This window comes from Panthera onca, chromosome C1 (genome assembly GCF_046562875.1).
Source record: "Panthera onca isolate mPanOnc1 chromosome C1, mPanOnc1 haplotype 2, whole genome shotgun sequence".
NCBI lineage: Eukaryota > Metazoa > Chordata > Mammalia > Carnivora > Felidae > Panthera > Panthera onca.
The window spans coordinates 61,756,454-61,776,216 of record NC_138346.1 but is presented as its reverse complement, the minus strand read 5'-3'; the positions used below and the strand labels follow the sequence as shown (position 1 = coordinate 61,776,216).

At 37.8% G+C, this 19,763-nt stretch overlaps 1 protein-coding gene across 7 annotated transcripts in view; it reads right to left on the bottom strand.

Annotated features, from left to right (window-relative positions):
• METTL8 (methyltransferase 8, tRNA N3-cytidine) overlaps positions 1–19,763 on the bottom strand; it is a 97,686-nt gene that overhangs the window by 13,772 nt on the left and 64,151 nt on the right. For 6 of the 7 annotated variants that reach the window (XR_013557275.2, XR_013557276.1, XM_060621631.3 and 3 more), the window contains 4 exons: positions 13,585–13,955; positions 11,736–11,785; positions 6,124–6,187; positions 4,335–4,474 (listed from right to left, as the gene is read on the bottom strand). Coding sequence is in view for 5 of the 7 variants with exons in the window: in XM_060621631.3 (XP_060477614.1) it covers positions 4,335–4,474; positions 6,124–6,187; positions 11,736–11,785; positions 13,585–13,955 (625 nt within the window). In the remaining 2 variants the exon portion in view is untranslated. Of the gene's footprint in view, positions 1–9; positions 1,986–4,334; positions 4,475–6,123; positions 6,188–11,735; positions 11,786–13,584; positions 13,956–19,763 lie in introns of those variants that run through there. The other variant, XM_078451155.2, reaches the window with a different exon arrangement.

The following is a 19,763-nucleotide window of genomic DNA, read 5'->3' as shown; positions in this document are numbered from 1 at the left end:
TTGAAAACAAAGCAAGACACTGTTTACAGAAATCTTGTTTTACATGCCACATCCTAACCTTCTTAGAGATAAAATAAGGAAAGCTCGATGGGGCCAAAAAATCTAACCCACAAAAATAAGGGCAACAAAAATATATATATTTTGTATAGAAAGGAAAAAGGGTACCAACTTGCTAAATGATAAGAATCAAAAGGCCTAGAGTATCAAGTAATCACCCAAATGACAAGAGTGGTGACTTCAGAGAGCTTGATATATGATGTCAAAGCTGCCCTGCAAAACCACAGATGGCTCCTGATATTTACATCAAGTTAAGGTAGTTCCAAGGCAGATAAACACTGAAGTTGCTTCATTTTCCTTGAAGATAAAAAAATATTGTAGAGCTATTCCAAATTGCACATATCTAAACAGAGATCATCTTTCCTCCCAGACTAGCTCCTTCTCCTTTATTTAGTTCAAAGGTACCATCATTCATCAAAGTGTTAACACCTCAGAGACATCCTTAACCCCTTTCCTTTTTCTCCTCTTCCACTAACCTCCCCATAACCATCTAGTCATCCAATTCTAGGTGTTCTTTTTTTAACTGATGGCTTTTTTCTCTTTTTTGTTTCCCTTTGGTGCTCCTTTAGTACAAACTTCTACCTCCTTAGGCCTGAAAACACACTACTTCTTAACATGCTTTATTATTCCCCTTGTTAAGTCTTCCTGTATATTACTGATGAATTATTCCGCTTAAAATGATGGTTTTGTCAAATCATCCCTTTGCTCAAAAATGTTCATGATTTTAATCCATAGGATAAAATCTTAATTTCTTAGTTGGGCCCTTGAGATCTCCTACAACTGGTCTCAATCTCTCTAACATCTTTACCATTACTTCTCAATGTGAAGCATCAACTCTCGCCAAACTGTTATATGCTTGGCTCTGAAGCAGTCCATGCCTTCGTTCACATGGTTTCCCCTCAAAGAATTCTCTCCTTCTTACTTTCTGCCTATTTAAATTCTATTCACACTCCACCCCCAGCTCAATACTGGGAAGCCTTTACTTTCTTTCTTTTATTATTTATTCTTTTCATTTGGCTCTCAATCAAATATGACCCCTTGTGACTGCTCTTGACTTAATGTTTTTGGTTAAGTTTATGGTCTTATGTGTGATTATGGGCCAGAGATGGCAAAGATTTCAGATCTCATATTAATGCCAAGTGACTGACACTGGCTGCCTACAGAGCTCTATTGAGAAGGGCTCTTAGGGCTCACTGGGAATGACAATCAGGGTACAAAATCAGTTATCAGTGTCTGCCCTGAGCAGAGAATGGTAAATGGCAGCCTGTGTGCTAAGTCCTCCCCATCTCTGCTTCATCCATGCTACTTACAGCTTCTAGATTTTTCTTACTTTAAAAATGAGGGTTTTAGATTAGATAATCTGTAAATCCTTCCAGTTAAAACACTGTTCAGTGGAATAATGGAGTTAAAAGCCAGATTTATGTCAGGTTTTGAAGGAAGTAGTGAGGAAATTAAAGTAACTATGAAAACAAGACAGAAATATAACAGAAAGAGGTGGCATAATTAGATGAAATGCTCTTTTAAAAAACTGGAACATAAGTACATGAAAGGGAAAAAAGAAAAATATTTTTCCTTGTTTATTTTATTACAGGTTATTTTCACACTGTGCTTATGGCCTTAGGCTTTGGCAATTAAAGAAAACTGTATCTAATCCTTAAAATATCCACTTTCAGAAGAAGTGTTTTATGTACTGAGAAAAATATCTTTCTGCAACGATTACTAAAACAAGCATGAAACAAAGATGCAGAAAAACAAAGGGCCAAATACAGCCATCTCCGTCTGCAAATCCTTTCTTCCCAATTATCCTTTAATGTCTGGGGTTGTGAGTAAAGGCAAGGGTGGGGAGCTGCTTTTCTTCATCATCCCATCTTGCTTGGCTCAGCGCCAACTTCCAGAGCCACTTCCTGACAACTGTTGGTGGGAGAGGGCTGGGGGAGATGGACAAGACAATAATGGGTGAAGGCTCCTTTTCTTTCTTTATTCCACTCAGGCCAACTCTGCTATCCTCATCTGCCTCTAGTTGGAGGGTGAGGAAAAGGAAGAAGAGATTTTAAAAAGGAGTGTTTATTGACTACCTACTCTCTGCTTGGATCTGTGGTAAACATATTATACTGTATTTTATTTTAATGATAAGGACAGTTAGCTCTTCTTTTGTAGCCTCCTGTGGCTTATTCCCATTTAGGCTAGGATGCCCAGACTCAAGGTCTAGCAGAATCGCTTGCCATTCGTTTGTGCATGGATTTTCCAAGCTGTCAGGAAGACACTTTTCCAAAACTTTCACGGGGCTAAATATATCACTGTCCCAAATGACTCTAAAGATACTGTCCTGCCTTTTCACTTACTACTGCCCTCCTTCTACGCATTCACCCTTTTTTTAGGTCATTTAGACCATTTTAGGCAAGAAAATGGCTAGGGACATGATACATGTAAATTTATTTTATAATAATTACATAGAATGAACATACTATAGAATGACAGTAATCCTTCCAAGACATCTGCTTCCCCTTCTTTTTAACATTCAGTTCAAATCATAAGAAAATACATTATCTAAACTAATTTCAAGTAGTGGTTTTGTGGTCTTATTTGGAATTTAAACACTTCCTGTTACAGGTGTCAAATAGAAAATCTTGTTCTCTATCCACCTACTCCATCCTTTTAACTATTCATTCTTTTAACTATGAGACAAAATACATAGATGACATCTTTCTACCAGTACCTGAATGATGCCAATATTCTACCCAGATTAGTAGAAAGACATAGATTATAGAAACTGGGAGGAAATGTAGCTTCATGGAATGTGATATATCTCACCAGGTACAAATATGTTTCATTTAGATTTATTTGAAAATTTAATTTGTCTTTCAAAAAGCAACCAAAAAGCTCATCTCTGAATGAGAAGTAAAAGGACCGTAAAGGGTCTTAATGATTTTATAATTGCAAAGGAAAACGCACATATTAACCCACTTTCTTTGGGAAAGTGTCACACTCATCAAAGAGTGGTTGATATCAAGTCTGTATCTACCAGCAGAGGAACATTCCTGGAGCTAAATCTACTACCAGAGCAGAAAACCCAATTTTAAGAAAACTTACAAATGCACAACCCTTGACACCACACGTGTCTTAATATACATGAGGTGGCAAAATTCTAAGAGAAGTGATCATTTTAATAGCTGGTAATATGTCTTTCTACTTCCTCTCTGAACAAAAGCTATGTTTACTGTTTCAAAACATTGTGTGAACAGGGCACCTGAGTGGCTCAGTCAGTTAAGCGTCCAACTCTTAGTTTCAGCTCAGGTCATGATGTCGCGGTTCATGGGATCAAGCCCTGTGTCAGGCTCTGCACTGACAGTGTGGGGCCTGCTTGGGATTCTCTCTCTCCTCTTTCTCTCTCTCTCTGCCCCTCTCCCACTCCCACTCCGACTCTCTGTCCCTCTCAAAATAAATAAATGAACTTTAAAAAAAAAAAACACACTATGTGAACAAAAAATCTAAGTCATAAATATTTAAATGACAGCATTAGGCCAACCTTAGATTATAAAGGTCCAAGGTTAATCTGGCAAATCTTGAGTACCCCTAATTCCCTAGAGGGCTTCTTTAAAACACATTCTTTTTTATTAAGTTTTCTTTATTTTTGAGAGGCAGAGAGAGACAGAGCACGTGTAGGGGAGGGGCAGAGAGAGAGGGAGACACAGAATCCCAAGCAGGCTCCAGGCTCTGAGCTGTCAGCCCAGAGCCCGATGCAAGGCCCGAACTCACGAACCGAACCGTGAGATCATGACCTGAGCTGAAGTCAGACGCTTAACCGACTGAGCCACCCAGGCGCCCCTAAAACACGTTTTTTTAAAGTCTTGTGACAGACTGGTATGAAGCCAAACAGATTCACAACCCACCTCTTCACGAACATTCAGTAAGATGCTAAATCAAAGAAAGATGTTTGTTTCTGATCACCAAGTACAATTTCCCTCTTGGGAGTCTATTAGGCTGTTCTGAATTTGTAATCTCCTTAAAGCACTGTCATTTTTAATAGGTATGTGTCTTGCCAGAATATGCTCACTTCACTCTGACAGTGATAGAAAGCTCACTAATGAAGCAGTTTGACCGGTTTCTTTCTAAAAGTCTGAAGAAAGGAAAAACTGCACTTAAAAGGCTGCATGTTATATATGGTATAGTTCACTAAATAATAAAGTCAAGAATTGTCACTTTTGATAGTTCTGAAAACCACGATTGATAAAGGTGCTTTACACATTTGCTTTGCCCTTTCTCGTGTCTTCAGTTACCTGTCAGGATGAATAGAAGAGAGCACAAAGACAAGGAGAATGACGTCCAGGATCCCATCTGGAAAAGGGTACGGTGAATCTTCATCACAAACATCATGAACAAAGGCACAACACTGAGCTGCTCTGTAGGATGAGTGCAACTATCATGATAAAGGAACAATAATAATAAAAAAGCAGTTAGCAGACTTTTAGCATTTTTCTTAAAATAAAGAGATCAAATTTTATATTTCTCCCTAGTGCCTTCCCTCTGTAAATATGAATGCATTTTATTTCAGATTCCATATTCTGTTAGCTTATTTCAAGCTGCCATAAAAAAATTAAGTCTAGCACTTGGACTCAACAACAAGTATTCTTCACAATCCCTTTTTAATTTTAAAAGTGGAATAGGGCAGGCTTTTGAGGCGGCGTTGCTGGAAGCCTACCCTATGTGATTTCGGAGGCACTGAGATCATCCTGTTTTCTCTCCCACTGCTTGTCCATGCCTCCTTTGGCTTAAGATACAAATATCCTCTAATACACAATCAGTTAATAGTAATGACTGTACAACTCTGTAAATATACTAAAAATCACTGAATTGTATACTTTATTTTTTGAAAGAGATAGAGAGAGAGAGAGTGAGCGTACAAGCTGGAGAGAGGGGCAGAGGGAGGGAGAGAGAGGGATAGGGAGAGAGAGACAGAGAGAGAGACAGAGAGTCTTAAGTAGGCTCCAAGCCCAATTCGGGGCTTGATCCCACAATCCTGGGATCATGACCTGAGCTGAAATCAAAAGAGTTGGATGCTCAACTGACTGAGCCACCCCGGTGCCTCTGAACTGTATAACTTTAAAATGGTTAATTTCATGGTCTGTGAACTATATCTCAATAAAGCTGTTATTTTCAAAAAATTAGAGCAGGGGTGCCTTGGCTGGCTCAGTTGGTGGAGCATGTGGCTCCTGATCTCAGGGTCATGAGTTCGAGCCCCATGTTGGGTATAGAGATTACTTAAATAAATAAACTTAAAAAAAATAAATAATGAAAAAATTAGAGTACACACACACACACACACACAAATGCACATGCACACAGTTTGAGTACAAAACAACACTAGAAGCATATATACCAAAACAGTAACCTCAATTCACCATAGGACTCTAGGAAGTGTGATTATAGGTGAATTTTATCTTTCTCTTTAGGTTTTTTAGTATTTTAGAAAATGTCTACCATGAATAACTATTACTCTTGTTATCAGAAATTAAGTTCCATCTATTGACTACACATTTCTGTTAGCAGAATTTCCTTTCCTTTCCCATTTCCTAAAAGTACTTTTTGCTAAGGTAATGCTTACTAGCTTTTGGGGATTGGTCAAACAAACCCAGGCTCCCCACTGTTTTCCAAATAGTCTAGGACATTTTACATTTGTATCATATACTTTCTCAAAATTTGTTTTACTTTCAATAGTTTCAATTTAACTAGTGCCTACTATGTGTCAGTCTGTGCATAGGGCTCTAGGGACATAAATATGAATAAGATCACCTCATGGGACCTGCTGACCTTTCTAGGTGCACCAGTCCCTTCATTTTTATTTCATTTTATTTTCCTTTTTTTTCCCAGCTTTATTTTGAATTCAAAATAACTTCTATCATTTTAGGGTAATATCTTAGGCATCAGGTGATGATGTGATTCCCAGAATTAGTAAAAGCTCAGTTAAAAATGGTTACAGATAACACTGAAACATTTAAAAAACATCACTTCAACAACAAATAAATTATATCCTTACATGGCTCTCTTTAAAGAAAATATGAGGCATACCTTTACTAGTTCCACAGCTCCGGAAGCAAAATCACAACAATAAAGAAAGGACTCTGGAGCATTCCTATGAAAATGGAAGAAATATTTAAATTTAGAGTTCACATATGCTCAGGTTACAAAAGAAAGGAAACTGTAGGCTTGAACTTGTTAAAAGGTATTTCTTTAATAAAATTTTGGATGACACCTGGCTTACTGTTTCTCCTTTTAGATGGTGTTCTCTGTAATGGTGTATGGGTGCCTTCATGTTACTTCTGAAACAGCATTGTCTCAAATACTTATTAACTACAAGGTAACTTTCAAATTCCTGTCCTGGTTTTTTTTGTGTTGTTTTTTTTTGTTTGTTTGTTTTTTAATTTTAGAGAGAGTGTACATGAGTGAGGGAGAGGGACGGAGGGGGAGAGAGAGAGACTCTTAAGCAGGCTCCATGCTCAGCACAGAGCCTGACACAGGGATCCATCCCAGGACTTGAGCCAAAATCAAGAGTTGGCCGCTCAACAGACTAAGCCACCCAGGTGCCCCTTCCTGTCCTGGTTTTAAAGCTCTCCGTTGCTTGGGCCTACCTGCCTTACGTCCCATCACACTCTCACACAGGAACCCTCCAACGCCATCCATCATCATTGCTCCATCTTCCTCCCCCTCAGTCTTTCTTCTGTGCCTCCAGCCAGCAGGGCCTATAGTTCCTTGTTGCCTAGTCAAGTGCTACCCTTGTGCAAGGATGCTCAGACCCTTGTGTTCTTTGGTGCTTCAGTCCCCTTTCTGTGTGTACAACTCATCTGGTTCTTGAGTTTCTCACAGAGGCTCTGATGCCCTAATGGGACAGGAATACATATGTATTTTAATAGCATGTAAATACAACTTCTAAAAAAGAGTAAAAAAATACTAATATATTAACTCCTAGTTATCTTTTCAAGTTTTTTCAAACATTTATTAAGACTCATGTATGTATCAAGAATTAGAATACAAGTTAGTAAATGAAACTGTCCAATAAAATAGTAAGAGTATGGATTTTGAAGCCAAACAGACCTGCGTTTAAGTCCTGAATTTGCCATTTATTAACTCTGTGAATTTGACTCATCCTCTCTAAGACTCAGTTACTTTATTTACAGATGTAAATAAATACAGTTATTTTTTGGTTGGAGGATGTTTATTCATATAAAGTCTTGAGTAATCTTAATTGGCCTCCACTGAACTTAGACAAGTTCTATTTGGCTTTTTACCTGAAATTCAGTAACAATGTCTGGACCATGGTTACTCATGGGCATGCATATACTTTGAATTTTGTGGGTCAGTACTCTTCCCGGTCATCCCTCATATGCTTGTATCAAATAATTACTGCATCATGTTGCTTAGCACCATGCCTGAATCACAGAGACTGGCATGTTATGAAACAACAATTATAACTATAGTTCTGGCTCCTGTGGGTTTTATAGCCTAGTTGGGGATATGATCGGTTTTATCTAGCTTCTACAGGGTTATGGATAGGGCAGACTTCCTAAGTTTTACCTAAGGTGTAAGTTTTAACAATTCTGAAGAAGGGGGATAGCAATGCTGAATGGGGAGAAGGATAAATGGTATAGGGCTTAAAGGTGGGAGTCATGTGCCAAGGATGAGAAGCAGAGTTGATCCTGAGAGCTCAAACCAGTATGTGGCAGGATATATAAGTGGGCCTTGAAACACATAATTAGAACTTTGATTCAGGAGACATTTCAAGCAAGGAGAACTACTAAATAAATATGGGATACAAGCACAAATATGAATTCCACAAATAAAATCTCACCCAGGCTCAGATAATACTCTTAAATGCTACTCATGGATGAGTACTGTGAGGAGTCCTTCATTCTGTGGCATTTGGAGATTTGCGTTCAATTTAAGATCTGTCCAAATAAGTTAAAGTATAATGAACAGGATTTGGTTATGACTTGCACTGCTTGTTTTTTTTTCGTCTGTCCCAAATAAAAACAGTATTTAGGGGCACCTGGGTGGCTCAGTCGGTTGAGCATCTGACTTCGGCTCAAGTCATGACCTCACAGCTCATGAGTTTGAGCCCCACGTCGGGCTCTGTGTTGACAGCTTGGAGCCTAGAGCCTGCTTCAGACTCTGTGCCTCCCTCTCTCTCTCTGCCCCTAACCCACTCGCATTCTGTCTCTGTCTCTCTCAAAAATAAATAAACATTGAAAAAAAACCAACAGTGATTTATTGCAGCCTGTACCCCTATTGCTTCCTATGAAATCCATATATTCATACTCTTAATTTGCTGGGTGGTCATATGTGTTTGAAAACTTTCCGTAAGTACTCAGATGCACGATGTAATATGATGGCTAAGGGCAAGGGCTCTGGAACCAAACTGTCTATGGTTTGAATCCTGGCTATACCACTTAGTTGTGTGACCTTGGAATAGTTACTTAATCTCTTTGTAATCCTGTTTCCTCATCTATAAAGTAGAGATAAATATGGCATCTAAGGTCACTGTGAGGATTGAAGGGATTCTTAGAAGTTTCTAGGAAGGTTCCTAACTCAGAGTAAGCACCTAATAAATGTTAGTCATTATTATAATTGTTGTTGCTATTACTATTATTACTATTATCATATTATAGGAAGATCTGCCTTTGCCTTCTAGGAACTTAAAAACTTAAGAAATTATCATGGTTCTATAAAAACTTCCATATAACTCAAAATGCTTCTCTGGACACTGGCACATCTAGCTCATTATAAAAGGTATGCAGTCAACCTTTGGGCAGTGGTTACTAAACACCCACAAGATATAGAACAGTCTAGCAGTTAAAGAAAGTATGTGCTATTTGCCATGTGGTCCTACCAGGACAGCAGCATGACCTCTGAGACTGAATTCCCATGCATCAGCAGCCCAAGTTGAAGTCTTGTGACCACCCAATGACTTTCCAGAGCTTTTCTGTAAAATCAGCTGACTGCCTTGGCCCTTCTCCCAGCAAGCAGGTGTAAATATCACTACTAACACCACACCACAAAGCACTCCCTTGGCAGGGGGTTTAAGAATTAAATGATCCTTGGAGAATGATATGACCTCTCAATTCCAGAGGTCTAATTATGGTAAAATATTCTGAAAATGTAAAACACTAATCCTGTACTCTCCAAAAGTAATAAAACATAATTTCTTAGGTGGGAAAAAAAAGTCTAATCCTCCCTTTGGAAGGCTAATCACTGATTGCCTTTTAATGATGAATTAATTATCTTGCGTTATCGAACTACAATGACTTTTTTAAAAAAGACAGAGCCACGAAGAATCAGGGAGCAAGGAAGCAAAAGATTGCAATTATTAGCTGGAGGGAGAAGTAAAAAGAGAAAAATATTACTAACAAGTGGGGATTCAGAGATATTAGTCAATATGTATTGAGCTCTAACTATCTGTATTATACTGTTGGGCTACCTGGAAAATCAGATTAGGGTAAAATATGCTTTCTACCTCAAGGAATACAAGCAGTGGCTGGAGGCACAAGACATAAAGAAATGACATGCTAAATAATACCTTGGGATGAGTCATAAAGTAACACATTATCAACTGCCAAGGTAGTAAATTTCTGTGTACCGTAAGCCCAGAGATAACTCGGGTGAAGGAAACTGGCTACGTGGTATAATAAAACAGGAAACATTGGCCCAGAAATGAGGAAAAGGGAAAACAAAGAGAATAAAGACAAAAGGAGAAAGGCCATTCAGACCTGCAAATGTGCAGTTCTATCACTTCTGCCTGGCCACTTTAACTGGTAATCTGATGGTATTTGGAAATTACTATTTACTATGTTAGTAATGAAGAATATCCTGATTTTTTTGGCGCTACATCATAAGTATTTAAAAATAGTGTCCTGGGGGCACCTGGTGGCTCAGTTGGTTAACTGTCCAACTAATGATCTCAGTTCAGATCTTGATCTCAGGGTCATGAGTTCAAGCTCCATGTAGGGCTCCACACTGGGTGTGAAGCCTACTTACTTACTTACTTACTTACTTACTTTATTTATTTATTTATTTATTTATTTATTTATTTATTTTTAACATTTATCTATTATTGAGACACACAGAGAGACAGAGCATGAGCATGGGAAGGGCTGAGACAGGGAGACACAGAATCCAAAGCAGACTCCAGGCCTGGAGCTGTCAGCACAGAGCCTGACGTGGGGCTCGAACCCACAAACTGAGAGATCATGACCTGAGCCAAAGTCAGACGCTTAACCGACTGAGCCACCCAGGTGCCCCTGTGTGAAGACTACTTTAAAAAAATAAAATAAGGGGCACCTGGGTGGCTCAGTTAGTTGAGCATTTGACTCTTGATTTTGAGTCAGGTCATGATCCCAGGGTTGGGCTTCATACTGAGCGTGGAAGCCTACTTAGGATTCTTTCTCTTTCTTCCTCTGTCCCTTCCCCCTGCTCACAAGTTCTCTCAATAAAAATAAAAATAAAAATAAATAAAGAAAAAAAAAGTGTCATAATGTTGGCATTGTGTTAACTGTTAAATCGAGGTGGTGGGTATATGAGAATTCATTGTATTACAAGGAAACACTAAAAAAATAGCATCATTAGAATTTAAAATACACATAAAGACTGACAGGAATTATAACAAACAGTAGCTATGTTAGGATGATGGGTGATTCCCACCCCTCTGTCCTCTAATGGAAATGTTCTGCAATGTGCTCATGTTGATTTTATAATGGAAAAAATAATGTGAAAGTTATTGTATCAACTTAAAAAAAAAAAACAACAGAGGGGCGCCTGGGTGGCTCAGTCAGTTGAGCATCCGACTTCAGCTCAGGTCACGATCTCACAGTTTGTGAGTTCGAGCCTTGCATCGGGCTCTGTGCTGACAGCTTAGAGCCTGGAGCCTGCTTCAGATTCTGTGTTTCCTTGTATCTCTGCTCCTCCCCCACTTGTGCTCTGTCTTTCTCTGTCTCTCAAAAATAAATAAAATGTAAAAAAAGAAAAAAAAAACTAAAAAAAAAAAACAAAACAAAACAGAATAGGTAAAAGGTGCTAGAAAAGCTTTGCAAGAAGTGTCTTCATCATGGAAATACCACAACATATACGTGAAGCAGTGAACAGGAAGGATGTCAGGAAAACACCTCTGTCCCTATCATCTCTGTCTGCTTTTTTGAGTTTTAGTCTAGTCTTAGACTAGTTGCTGTTACCTTCAAACATTTTCAAGTTATTTGACAAAAGAAGGTCTTCTACTGGGTGTGGCTCCAGAAGTGATGACAAAATGAGGGTTAAGAATAAGCTTTAAACTCAATGCTGTGTGTGTAAAATGGCACCTACATACCTGGAGGAACAAACAGATTTCTGAAGTTAGCAATTCACAGCTTAGTGGAAGGGTCAAATCCCTTGCTCTTTTCTTATTCTCTCATCCATGCAAACACAAGCTTTAAAAATTACTTTGACCCATGGTGGACAACTCATAGCTGTGAAACATTCTTCTCATAGTAATTCCTAGTTTACGTGAAATTAGACACTGAAACAATTCTTTGAAATTTGCTTCAGTGATTGTTTATATGAGAATAAGAACACTACCAGCATACACGTGACATTTTCCCAGAATTTCTCAACACCCCATACATATGTAAAATTTTGTAGGAGAAAACTTTAAAACTCACTGTAAAGTGTTCAAAATTGGAAAAACACTATTTCCGGCACCACAGCCAACCTAAAAAATTGAAAGAATAAACAAATATCATGAAAAGAAGGTTAAATTTTCTTCACCAATGTTAGATTTTTTTCATTAAAAAAAAACTAGAATAAATTTACTGGATCTCTAGGTGTAGGAGAATTTTCTAAACTCAAAAGCAAAGGAATAAGCCACAAGAATAACACTGATTAATTTAACTATGTGAAATTAATTAAACATTAATTCATTAATTAAACATGTGAAATTTTTATATACCAAAACTCAAACCAAATTAAAAGGTGACCAATGCACTATGAAAAAAAATTGGCAATAAATATGATAAAAGGGTAGAATTCATTAAAAAAACAGTAACAGATAAATTAGCAAAGGAAATAAATAGAACACAAAAGAAATACAACTGTCTTCTAAACATCTGAAGAACTATCTGACCTAGTTAGCAATCAAAGAAATGCAAATTAAAACAAGGTGTAATTTTCATCTGTCAAAAAGGAAAGCACTTAAGTAAGAATATTCTAACCAATGAGAGTGTAATGAAACAGACATATATTGCCATGAATTGGTATTAATACAGCTTCTTAGAAAATTATTTGGCAATATATTTTAAGAGCACTAAATTTATTATTTTATTATTTTTTTAAGTTTATGTATTTATTTTGAAAGAGAGAGAGAGAGAGAGAGAATGAATTACAAGCAGTCTCCACGCTGTCAGCACAGAGCCAGATGCAGGGCTCGATCCCACAAACCATGAGATCATGACCTGAAATCAGGAGTCGAATTCTCAAATGACTGAGACACCCAGGTACCACTAAGAGCATTACATTTTTAAAATAAATTACGAATTAGTAAATCTGACCCAAGATAATAAAAGAAATACAGAAAAGTCTATACCCAAAGATATTTTCTGTAGAAAACTGAAAACAATTTAAATGCTCAGTACTGTAAAAACAGATAAGCAGAATTAAAGTACTCCACATAATAAAATATTTTGCAGCCACAAAAATGTTTATAGAGAATTTTTAAGATAGAAAAAACTGCTTATGATATAATGTTAAATAGAAAAAAACCAAAACCTCAAAATACAGGTACAGTATAGCTAAACTATATAAAATAGTATAAATGAAAAAAAAAAAAGTTAGTAAAATGTGAAGAGTGGTTAAATCCCTTGTATAGATACCTTTATAACCCAAAGGAGGAGATTTACTTTTAAAAACAGAAAGTCAAGGGGCACCTGGTGGCTCAGTTGGTTAAGCGTCCAACTTCGGCTCAGGTCATTCTCTCACAGTCCTTGAGTTCGAGCCCCATTTTGGGCTCTGTGCTGACAGCTCGGAGCCTGGAGTCTGCTTCAGATTCTGTGTCTCCCTCTCTTTCTGCCCCTCCCCTGCTTGTGCTCTTGCTCTCACTCTCTCTCAAAAAGAAATAAATACATTTAAAAAAAAAAAAAAAAAGAAAGAAAGAAAGAAAGTCAAGGTCTACACTGGATTATAGCTAATTATATCTCACTTATTTCTATTTCACTTAAAAAGGGGTAATAACAGAAAGAGACAGAAATTAAGGCCAAAACTTTACTGGTATTTAAAACTGCCTTCAAATTAGAAATGAAAACAAATTAAAAAAAAAAATTAAAATCACAAACTTAGAGCCTGATTATACATGTGAGTCCCTTCAATATTTTTTATGCACAAAGGCATACTGAACCCTTTTCTAGTTAGATTTGATCATTATTCCCCCTAAAAAATCTGGATCATTAATAAAGTAATATGCAATATACATTTTAAAATTATTTGCCACCTCCCATCTTTGCCCCTGCAGGACAGTACCTCAAGGATTCTGAAAGTGGCACTGCTACCAGGAAACAATTCGGTCTTCAGAGGTCCTTCGCTGTGTTCTTCAGAGTCTAGGTTGGAAAAATGAGATCTTGCTCTGCTTGGACCATCTGATGAACCACACCTTTTCATACCAAGATTTTTTTCCTCAGGCATAATAGGGCAGTGCATTCTTGAGAAACAATTTGCAGCACCAGTTTTCACATTATCCCATGATGATTCTTGTGTCTTCTCTTCAGTTTTTTGATCAACTGGAATAATTTCAGGAAATTCCCTCAACAGCCAATTACGATCCTTGAAAAACTTATTCTTATGAACCTTATAAAATGTATCCCAATATTGACTAGCTTCATTCTCATACTTAACTAAAATAAAGAGGAAAAAAAAAGATTTATTTTACTATAAATGATGTTTACTATTACTTACTACTTTAATAACTAAATATATTTAATAATTAAATACTGTTGAATATATTACATACATTTATAACAATTACATTTACTACTGAATAACTTTAATATTATAATTTTTATTTATCTGATTTTTTTTTGGCCTCTTACAGGTTAAAACTACAGAGTATTATTTTTCTCAAAATGTATCAGTGTATGGGGTATTTAGTTCTATCCCCTACAAATCTGCTTGTGTCTTAATAGTTTGGCCGATACATTTTTGTGAGGAATATAATCATTGCAAACTACTTTTTATAGTTTAAATCTTGAATTTATTTTTATTTATTTTTTTAAGGAAGATAGATTTAAAAAAGTTTTTTAATGTTTATTTTTGTAAGAGAGAGCGCATGTGTGCACACAGGCACAAAGGGAGGAGGGGCAGAGAGAGGGGGAGACAGAGGATCTCAGGAAGGCTCTACATTGACAGCACAGAGCCTGATGAGGGGCTTGAACTCATGAATCAAGAGATCATGATCTGAGCCAAAGTTGGAGGCTTAACCAACTGAGCCACCCAGGCGCCCATAGATTTTTTTTTAAAGTTTATTTATTTCTTTTGAGAGAGAGAGAGAGAGCACACACACAAGCAGAGAAGGGGGAGAGAGAAAGAATCCCAAGCAACCTCTGTGCTGTCAGTGTGGAGCCCAATGGGGGGCTTGAACCCACAAACCATGAGATCATGATCTGAGCTGAAATCAAGAGTCAGACACCAAATGAGCCACTCATTTAGGCACCCCTAAATCTTGGATTCTTAATACTCACATTTTTACCAATAACTTGTAGGACTCTTAGAGAAAGGACACCATTTTTTATGTCTCTGTATATGCAGTTTCAACACAATGAATATCTTGGTAATCAGACAGGAAATTGCAGAATTATAAATTACACAATCTTAGAGCCAGAATGGCCCATTGAAATAATCTACTCCCAACTCCCTTGTTTTGTGTTTGAACAGAAGATAGCACAGATATGAACCTACTTGTTCTAGGCCCCAGAGCCCAGTCACAGCAGAGCTAGGACCACCTATCTTAACCCCTGGAGCTAAGAGCCATCCCATTCTCCCCCTACCTCCAGAGGAATCTCTTCCTATTGACATCTCCTACTATGAAACCTTAAAGAGATATGCCTTTTTAAAGGAAATTTGCGTTTCATGATGTTATCCCTTGGATTTCCCTCTGTCCAGTGTCAGCATTAGTTCAACCATCTCAGAACTTCAGACAATTCTTAGCTTTCTGCCTCTTTTTTTTCTTAGCCTTATTTATTTATTTTTTGAGAGAGACAGAGTGAGCGGGGGAAGGACAGAGAGAGAGAGGGAGTGAAAGAATGTCAAGCAGGCTCCATGCTGTGGAGAGTCTGTGTGAACATGCACTGCAGAGTCTGATGTGGGGCTCAAACCCACAAACTATGAGATCACGACCTCAGCGGAAACCAAGAGTCGGACGCTTGACCAACTGAGCCACCCAGGTGCCCCAGCTTTCTGCCTCTTTTTATTTGTACCTTAAATTAATAAAATAATTCACTCACTCCTTCACTCAACAAACATTTCTTGGACACTGTTATGCATGTACCAGGCCTAATCCCTGGGTTAAGAATTATTCTCACCTGGGGCACCTGGGTGGCTCAGTCGGTTAAGTGTCCAACTTCGGCTCAGGTCATGATCTCATGGCTTGTGGGTTCTAGCCCCACATTGGGCTCTGTGCTGACAGCTCAGAGCCTGGAGACTGCTTTAGAGTCTGTGCCTCCCTCTCCCTCTGCCCCTCCCCTGTTCATGCTTTCTCTCAAAAATAAAATAAACATTAAAAAAAAAGAATTATTCTCACCCAATATAGACACATGACCTTTTTATTTTATTTTATTTTATTTTTTTATTTATTAAAAAAAAATTGTTTTAATGTTTATTTTTGACAGAGAGAGAGACAGAGCATGAGCGGGGGAGGGGCAGAGAGAGAGAGGGAGACACAGAATCTGAAGCAGGCTCCAGGCTCCCAAGTTGTCAGCACAAAGCCTGATGCAGGGCTGGAACTCACAGACCACGAGATCACGACCTGAGCCAAAGTTGGTTGCTCAACCGACTGAGCCACGTAGGTGCCCCGACACATGACCTTTTTAAAGTGCTTTCAAAGAATAAAAAAGATCTTCTGTTGATATAATTTCCAAGATCTAATGTTGGGCAAAAAAGCAAAGTGTAGCACAGTGTGTATACGATACAATCATTTGTTAGGAAAAATGAAGATAAAGAACACGTGTGTGCATACACAGAAACATAATGCATACCCACACACACATATTTGCTTGTATACGTACAGAATACCTCTGGAAGGATAATCATATAACTAGTAATACTGGTTGCCTCTAGAAAGGGGAACTGGGTTGGCTGGGGCCAGGAATAGAAAAAGAATTTTCATTTGGGGGTGCCTGGGGAGGCTGAGTCAGTTAAGTGTCCAACTTCAGCTCAGGTCACGATCTCATGGTTCGGTTAGTGAGTTCAAGCCCTGCACTGGGCTTTCTGCTGTCAGCATAGAGCCTGCTTTGGATCCTAAAGCCTGCATCAGATCGTCTGTCCCCCTTGCTCTCTGCCCCTCCCCACTTGTGCTCTCTCAATATCTCTCTCAAAATAAATAAATAAACAAACAAACAAAGGCTAGGAAAGAAGAAATTAAAAAGAAAGAATTTTCATTTGAATTTTGATCTGTATGAAATTACTATCCCCTAAATAAAGTTACAAATAAAAATAATGGAATCATTTCTTTCATAATTGTAAAGAAGCCCCAACCCTCAGAACAAGCAGTTGCCAGCAGTTGCCAGTTCATCTTTGTTGTAGAACCCTGTCCTGAAGTCTTTATAGTTTTCCTTTTCTTTCCATTTTTATCTTTATGGCCTTGTACATGGATCTCCACCCATCTGGCCACAAGACTTCCTTCCCATCAAGGCTGAATTGTATCTGGCAGCAGGACTGCTATAAAGACAGAAACTCCCATCTGTATTTAAGGTCTGAGAAATGAAAGTAGATCTCTGTAACAAAAGAATTATATGATGCTGAAGTCCAAAACATGTTCACATCTGCACTAATGGAAGGAAGCCCATTTGTGGTTAATCTGAAAATTTTATATATTATCTTTAAAATAGTTCTATCTCTACTTTTAAGAACTGGAGTGTGCCTGGTATACTGTGTGAGGAAATAAAACAACATTCTGAAAATCAGATTCAGGAGGAATTAGGAAACTATCAAATTTCCCCAGGGTTTTCTCACACCTCCCCTGTTCCTTTTTCCTTAAAAACTCTCTTTGTAACTCACTCTGTGCTGGTAAAAAATGTTTCAGTTTAATAAAAAGCAACCACCTAAGAAGACCTACATTTAGTAAAATCTCTAGTATCTGAGTTTTCATTGCCAAGCTACTTGTGAAGTGAGTTTGAACCTAACTATCAGTAACTAGAATGTAACACTACATCTCAATTAATCTGTGGAAATATTCCCCTCGGAATTAATTGGGAGGAAGGAGGTAAATAGCAGGACAGCAGCTTGGAAGAAAAAATGTTCATAGTAGTGCTATTTAAAATAGGGAGAAGGGGGCAGCTCCTGGGTGGCTCAATTGGTTGAGTGTCTGACTCTTGATTTTGGCTCAGGTCATCATCTCATGGTTCATGGGTTTGAGCCCCAAGTTGGGCTCTATGCTCTCAGCATGGAGTCTGCTTAGGGTTCTCTCTCTCTCCCTCTCTCTGCCCCTCCCATTTGTACTCTCTCTCTCTCTCTCTCTCAAATATAAATAATTTTAAAAAAACATTAATATTTATTATATACTCATTTATAATAATCAGATGAATATTTAGAGTGATGGCAACAATTTAATGATTATTAAGTAGTTCTTTCTTTTTGTAAAGTTTTATCTATATCATATACACAAAACAAGAATTTTAGATGAATTCTTCATTCAACTTGCAGACAGTTTCCTCATTTGATGAGGGGTTGAATTAGTGTTTCTCTATGTTCAAGGTCTAAAAGTCTATGTACTTTTCTTATTAAACCCCATGAATTTATGGAGAACATTAAACATTGTCAGTTCTACAAACTACAAAACCTTGGGTCAGATTGCTGTCTTAAATATGAACTTGTACTACTACTGTTTTAATTTCTACAGTTTATAAAGATGAATCTTCAGTAAGGTGACTGGAATCTGGTTCATTGCAAATACATCAAGCATCTAAATTCAACCCTAGATTATGCAATCTTTAAAAAGGATATGATTACTATGAGAAGACTACAGTCAAGGTCTGCTAATACGTACACTTCCAAGCCTTTTTCAAGTATTTCCCACTATTCGGGAATTAAGAGAAAAAAACATAAATCATTATATCATTAACAGCAATAACACATACTGAGTGTTTGTTATGTGCTAGGCACTATGTCAAATGCTTTATTTGGATTTTTTCCCATTTTAATCCTAATGATACCAATCAGACATATTATTACTCCAATCTACAGACAAAGAAATTCAAGGTCAGAGGGGATAAAAAATTTTCCAAGGTCATCCAGCTAGAGCCAGGATCTGGACCAAGTCTACTGGACTTTTTTTTTTAATATTTATTTATGAGAGAGAGAGAGTGTGTGAGCACAAGTGCACACAAGCACGCATGAGTGGGGAAGGGGCAGAGAGAGAGAGGGACAGAGGATCTGAGTTGGGATCTGTACTGACAGCAGACAGTGCAATGCGGGGCTCAAACTTATGAACCGTGAAATCATGACCTGAGCTGAAGTCAGACGCTTAACCAACTGAGCCACCCAGGCACCCCCCAAGTCTATTGGACTTTAAAGCTCATGCTCTGGGGTATCTGACTGGCTCAGTCAGAATAGCATATGACTCTTGATCTTGGTGTTGTGAGTTTGAGCCCCACTTTGGGTGTAGGGATTACTAAAAAATATAAATTTAAAAAAGAATAAATAAATGAAGCTCATGCTCTTAACCATTATACTATATTGCCTTCCTAACACAAAATCAGAAAATTTTTAAAGTTTATTTATTTTGAGAGAGAGAGAGAGAGAGAGAGAGAGAACACCAGCAGGGGAGGGGCAGAGTGAGAGGGAGAGAGAGAATCCCAAGTGGGCTCTGCATTGTCAACACAGAGCCCAACCCGGAGCTCCATCTTAAGAATCCTGAGATCATGACTTGAGCCGAAAATCAAGAGTTGGATGCTTAAATCAACTGAACCACCCAAGCATCACAACACAAAATCAGTAACAACCCCTCCAAAATATCTCTGAAAATAACCTGTTTTTCTGATTTTGTACTTTCCTCTCATTATAAAGCATCCAATTGAAATTAAAACTTCAGTATGACATAATCAGTATAAATTGTAAAAATGCTGATTGGAGTGAACCTTCATAAAAACAGACAAAAAAATACAGAATTAAACACCATTTGATTTATATAAAATATAAACTATGCAAAATTATATGATGAAATTATGATGAGCAATGGAAACATAAAATGTTCTATGAGAATAGGTGAGTTTGTGGGATAGAAACAAAACAGAAACAGCACCCAGCATGGGCTGGGGTAAAGGCTAATGGGCTGGAACTTTCTTGTTCTTTGTTTTTTAAAGTTGTGCTTTCAGCAGTATCTCAATCAAGGCTGGCAATTCATAGTTCCCAGTTATGTGTGATGGCTTCTGAGACCCCACCAGAAGCTCATTCACACTCACAGATCTGGTTAGGAGCACAGTAAACACCTT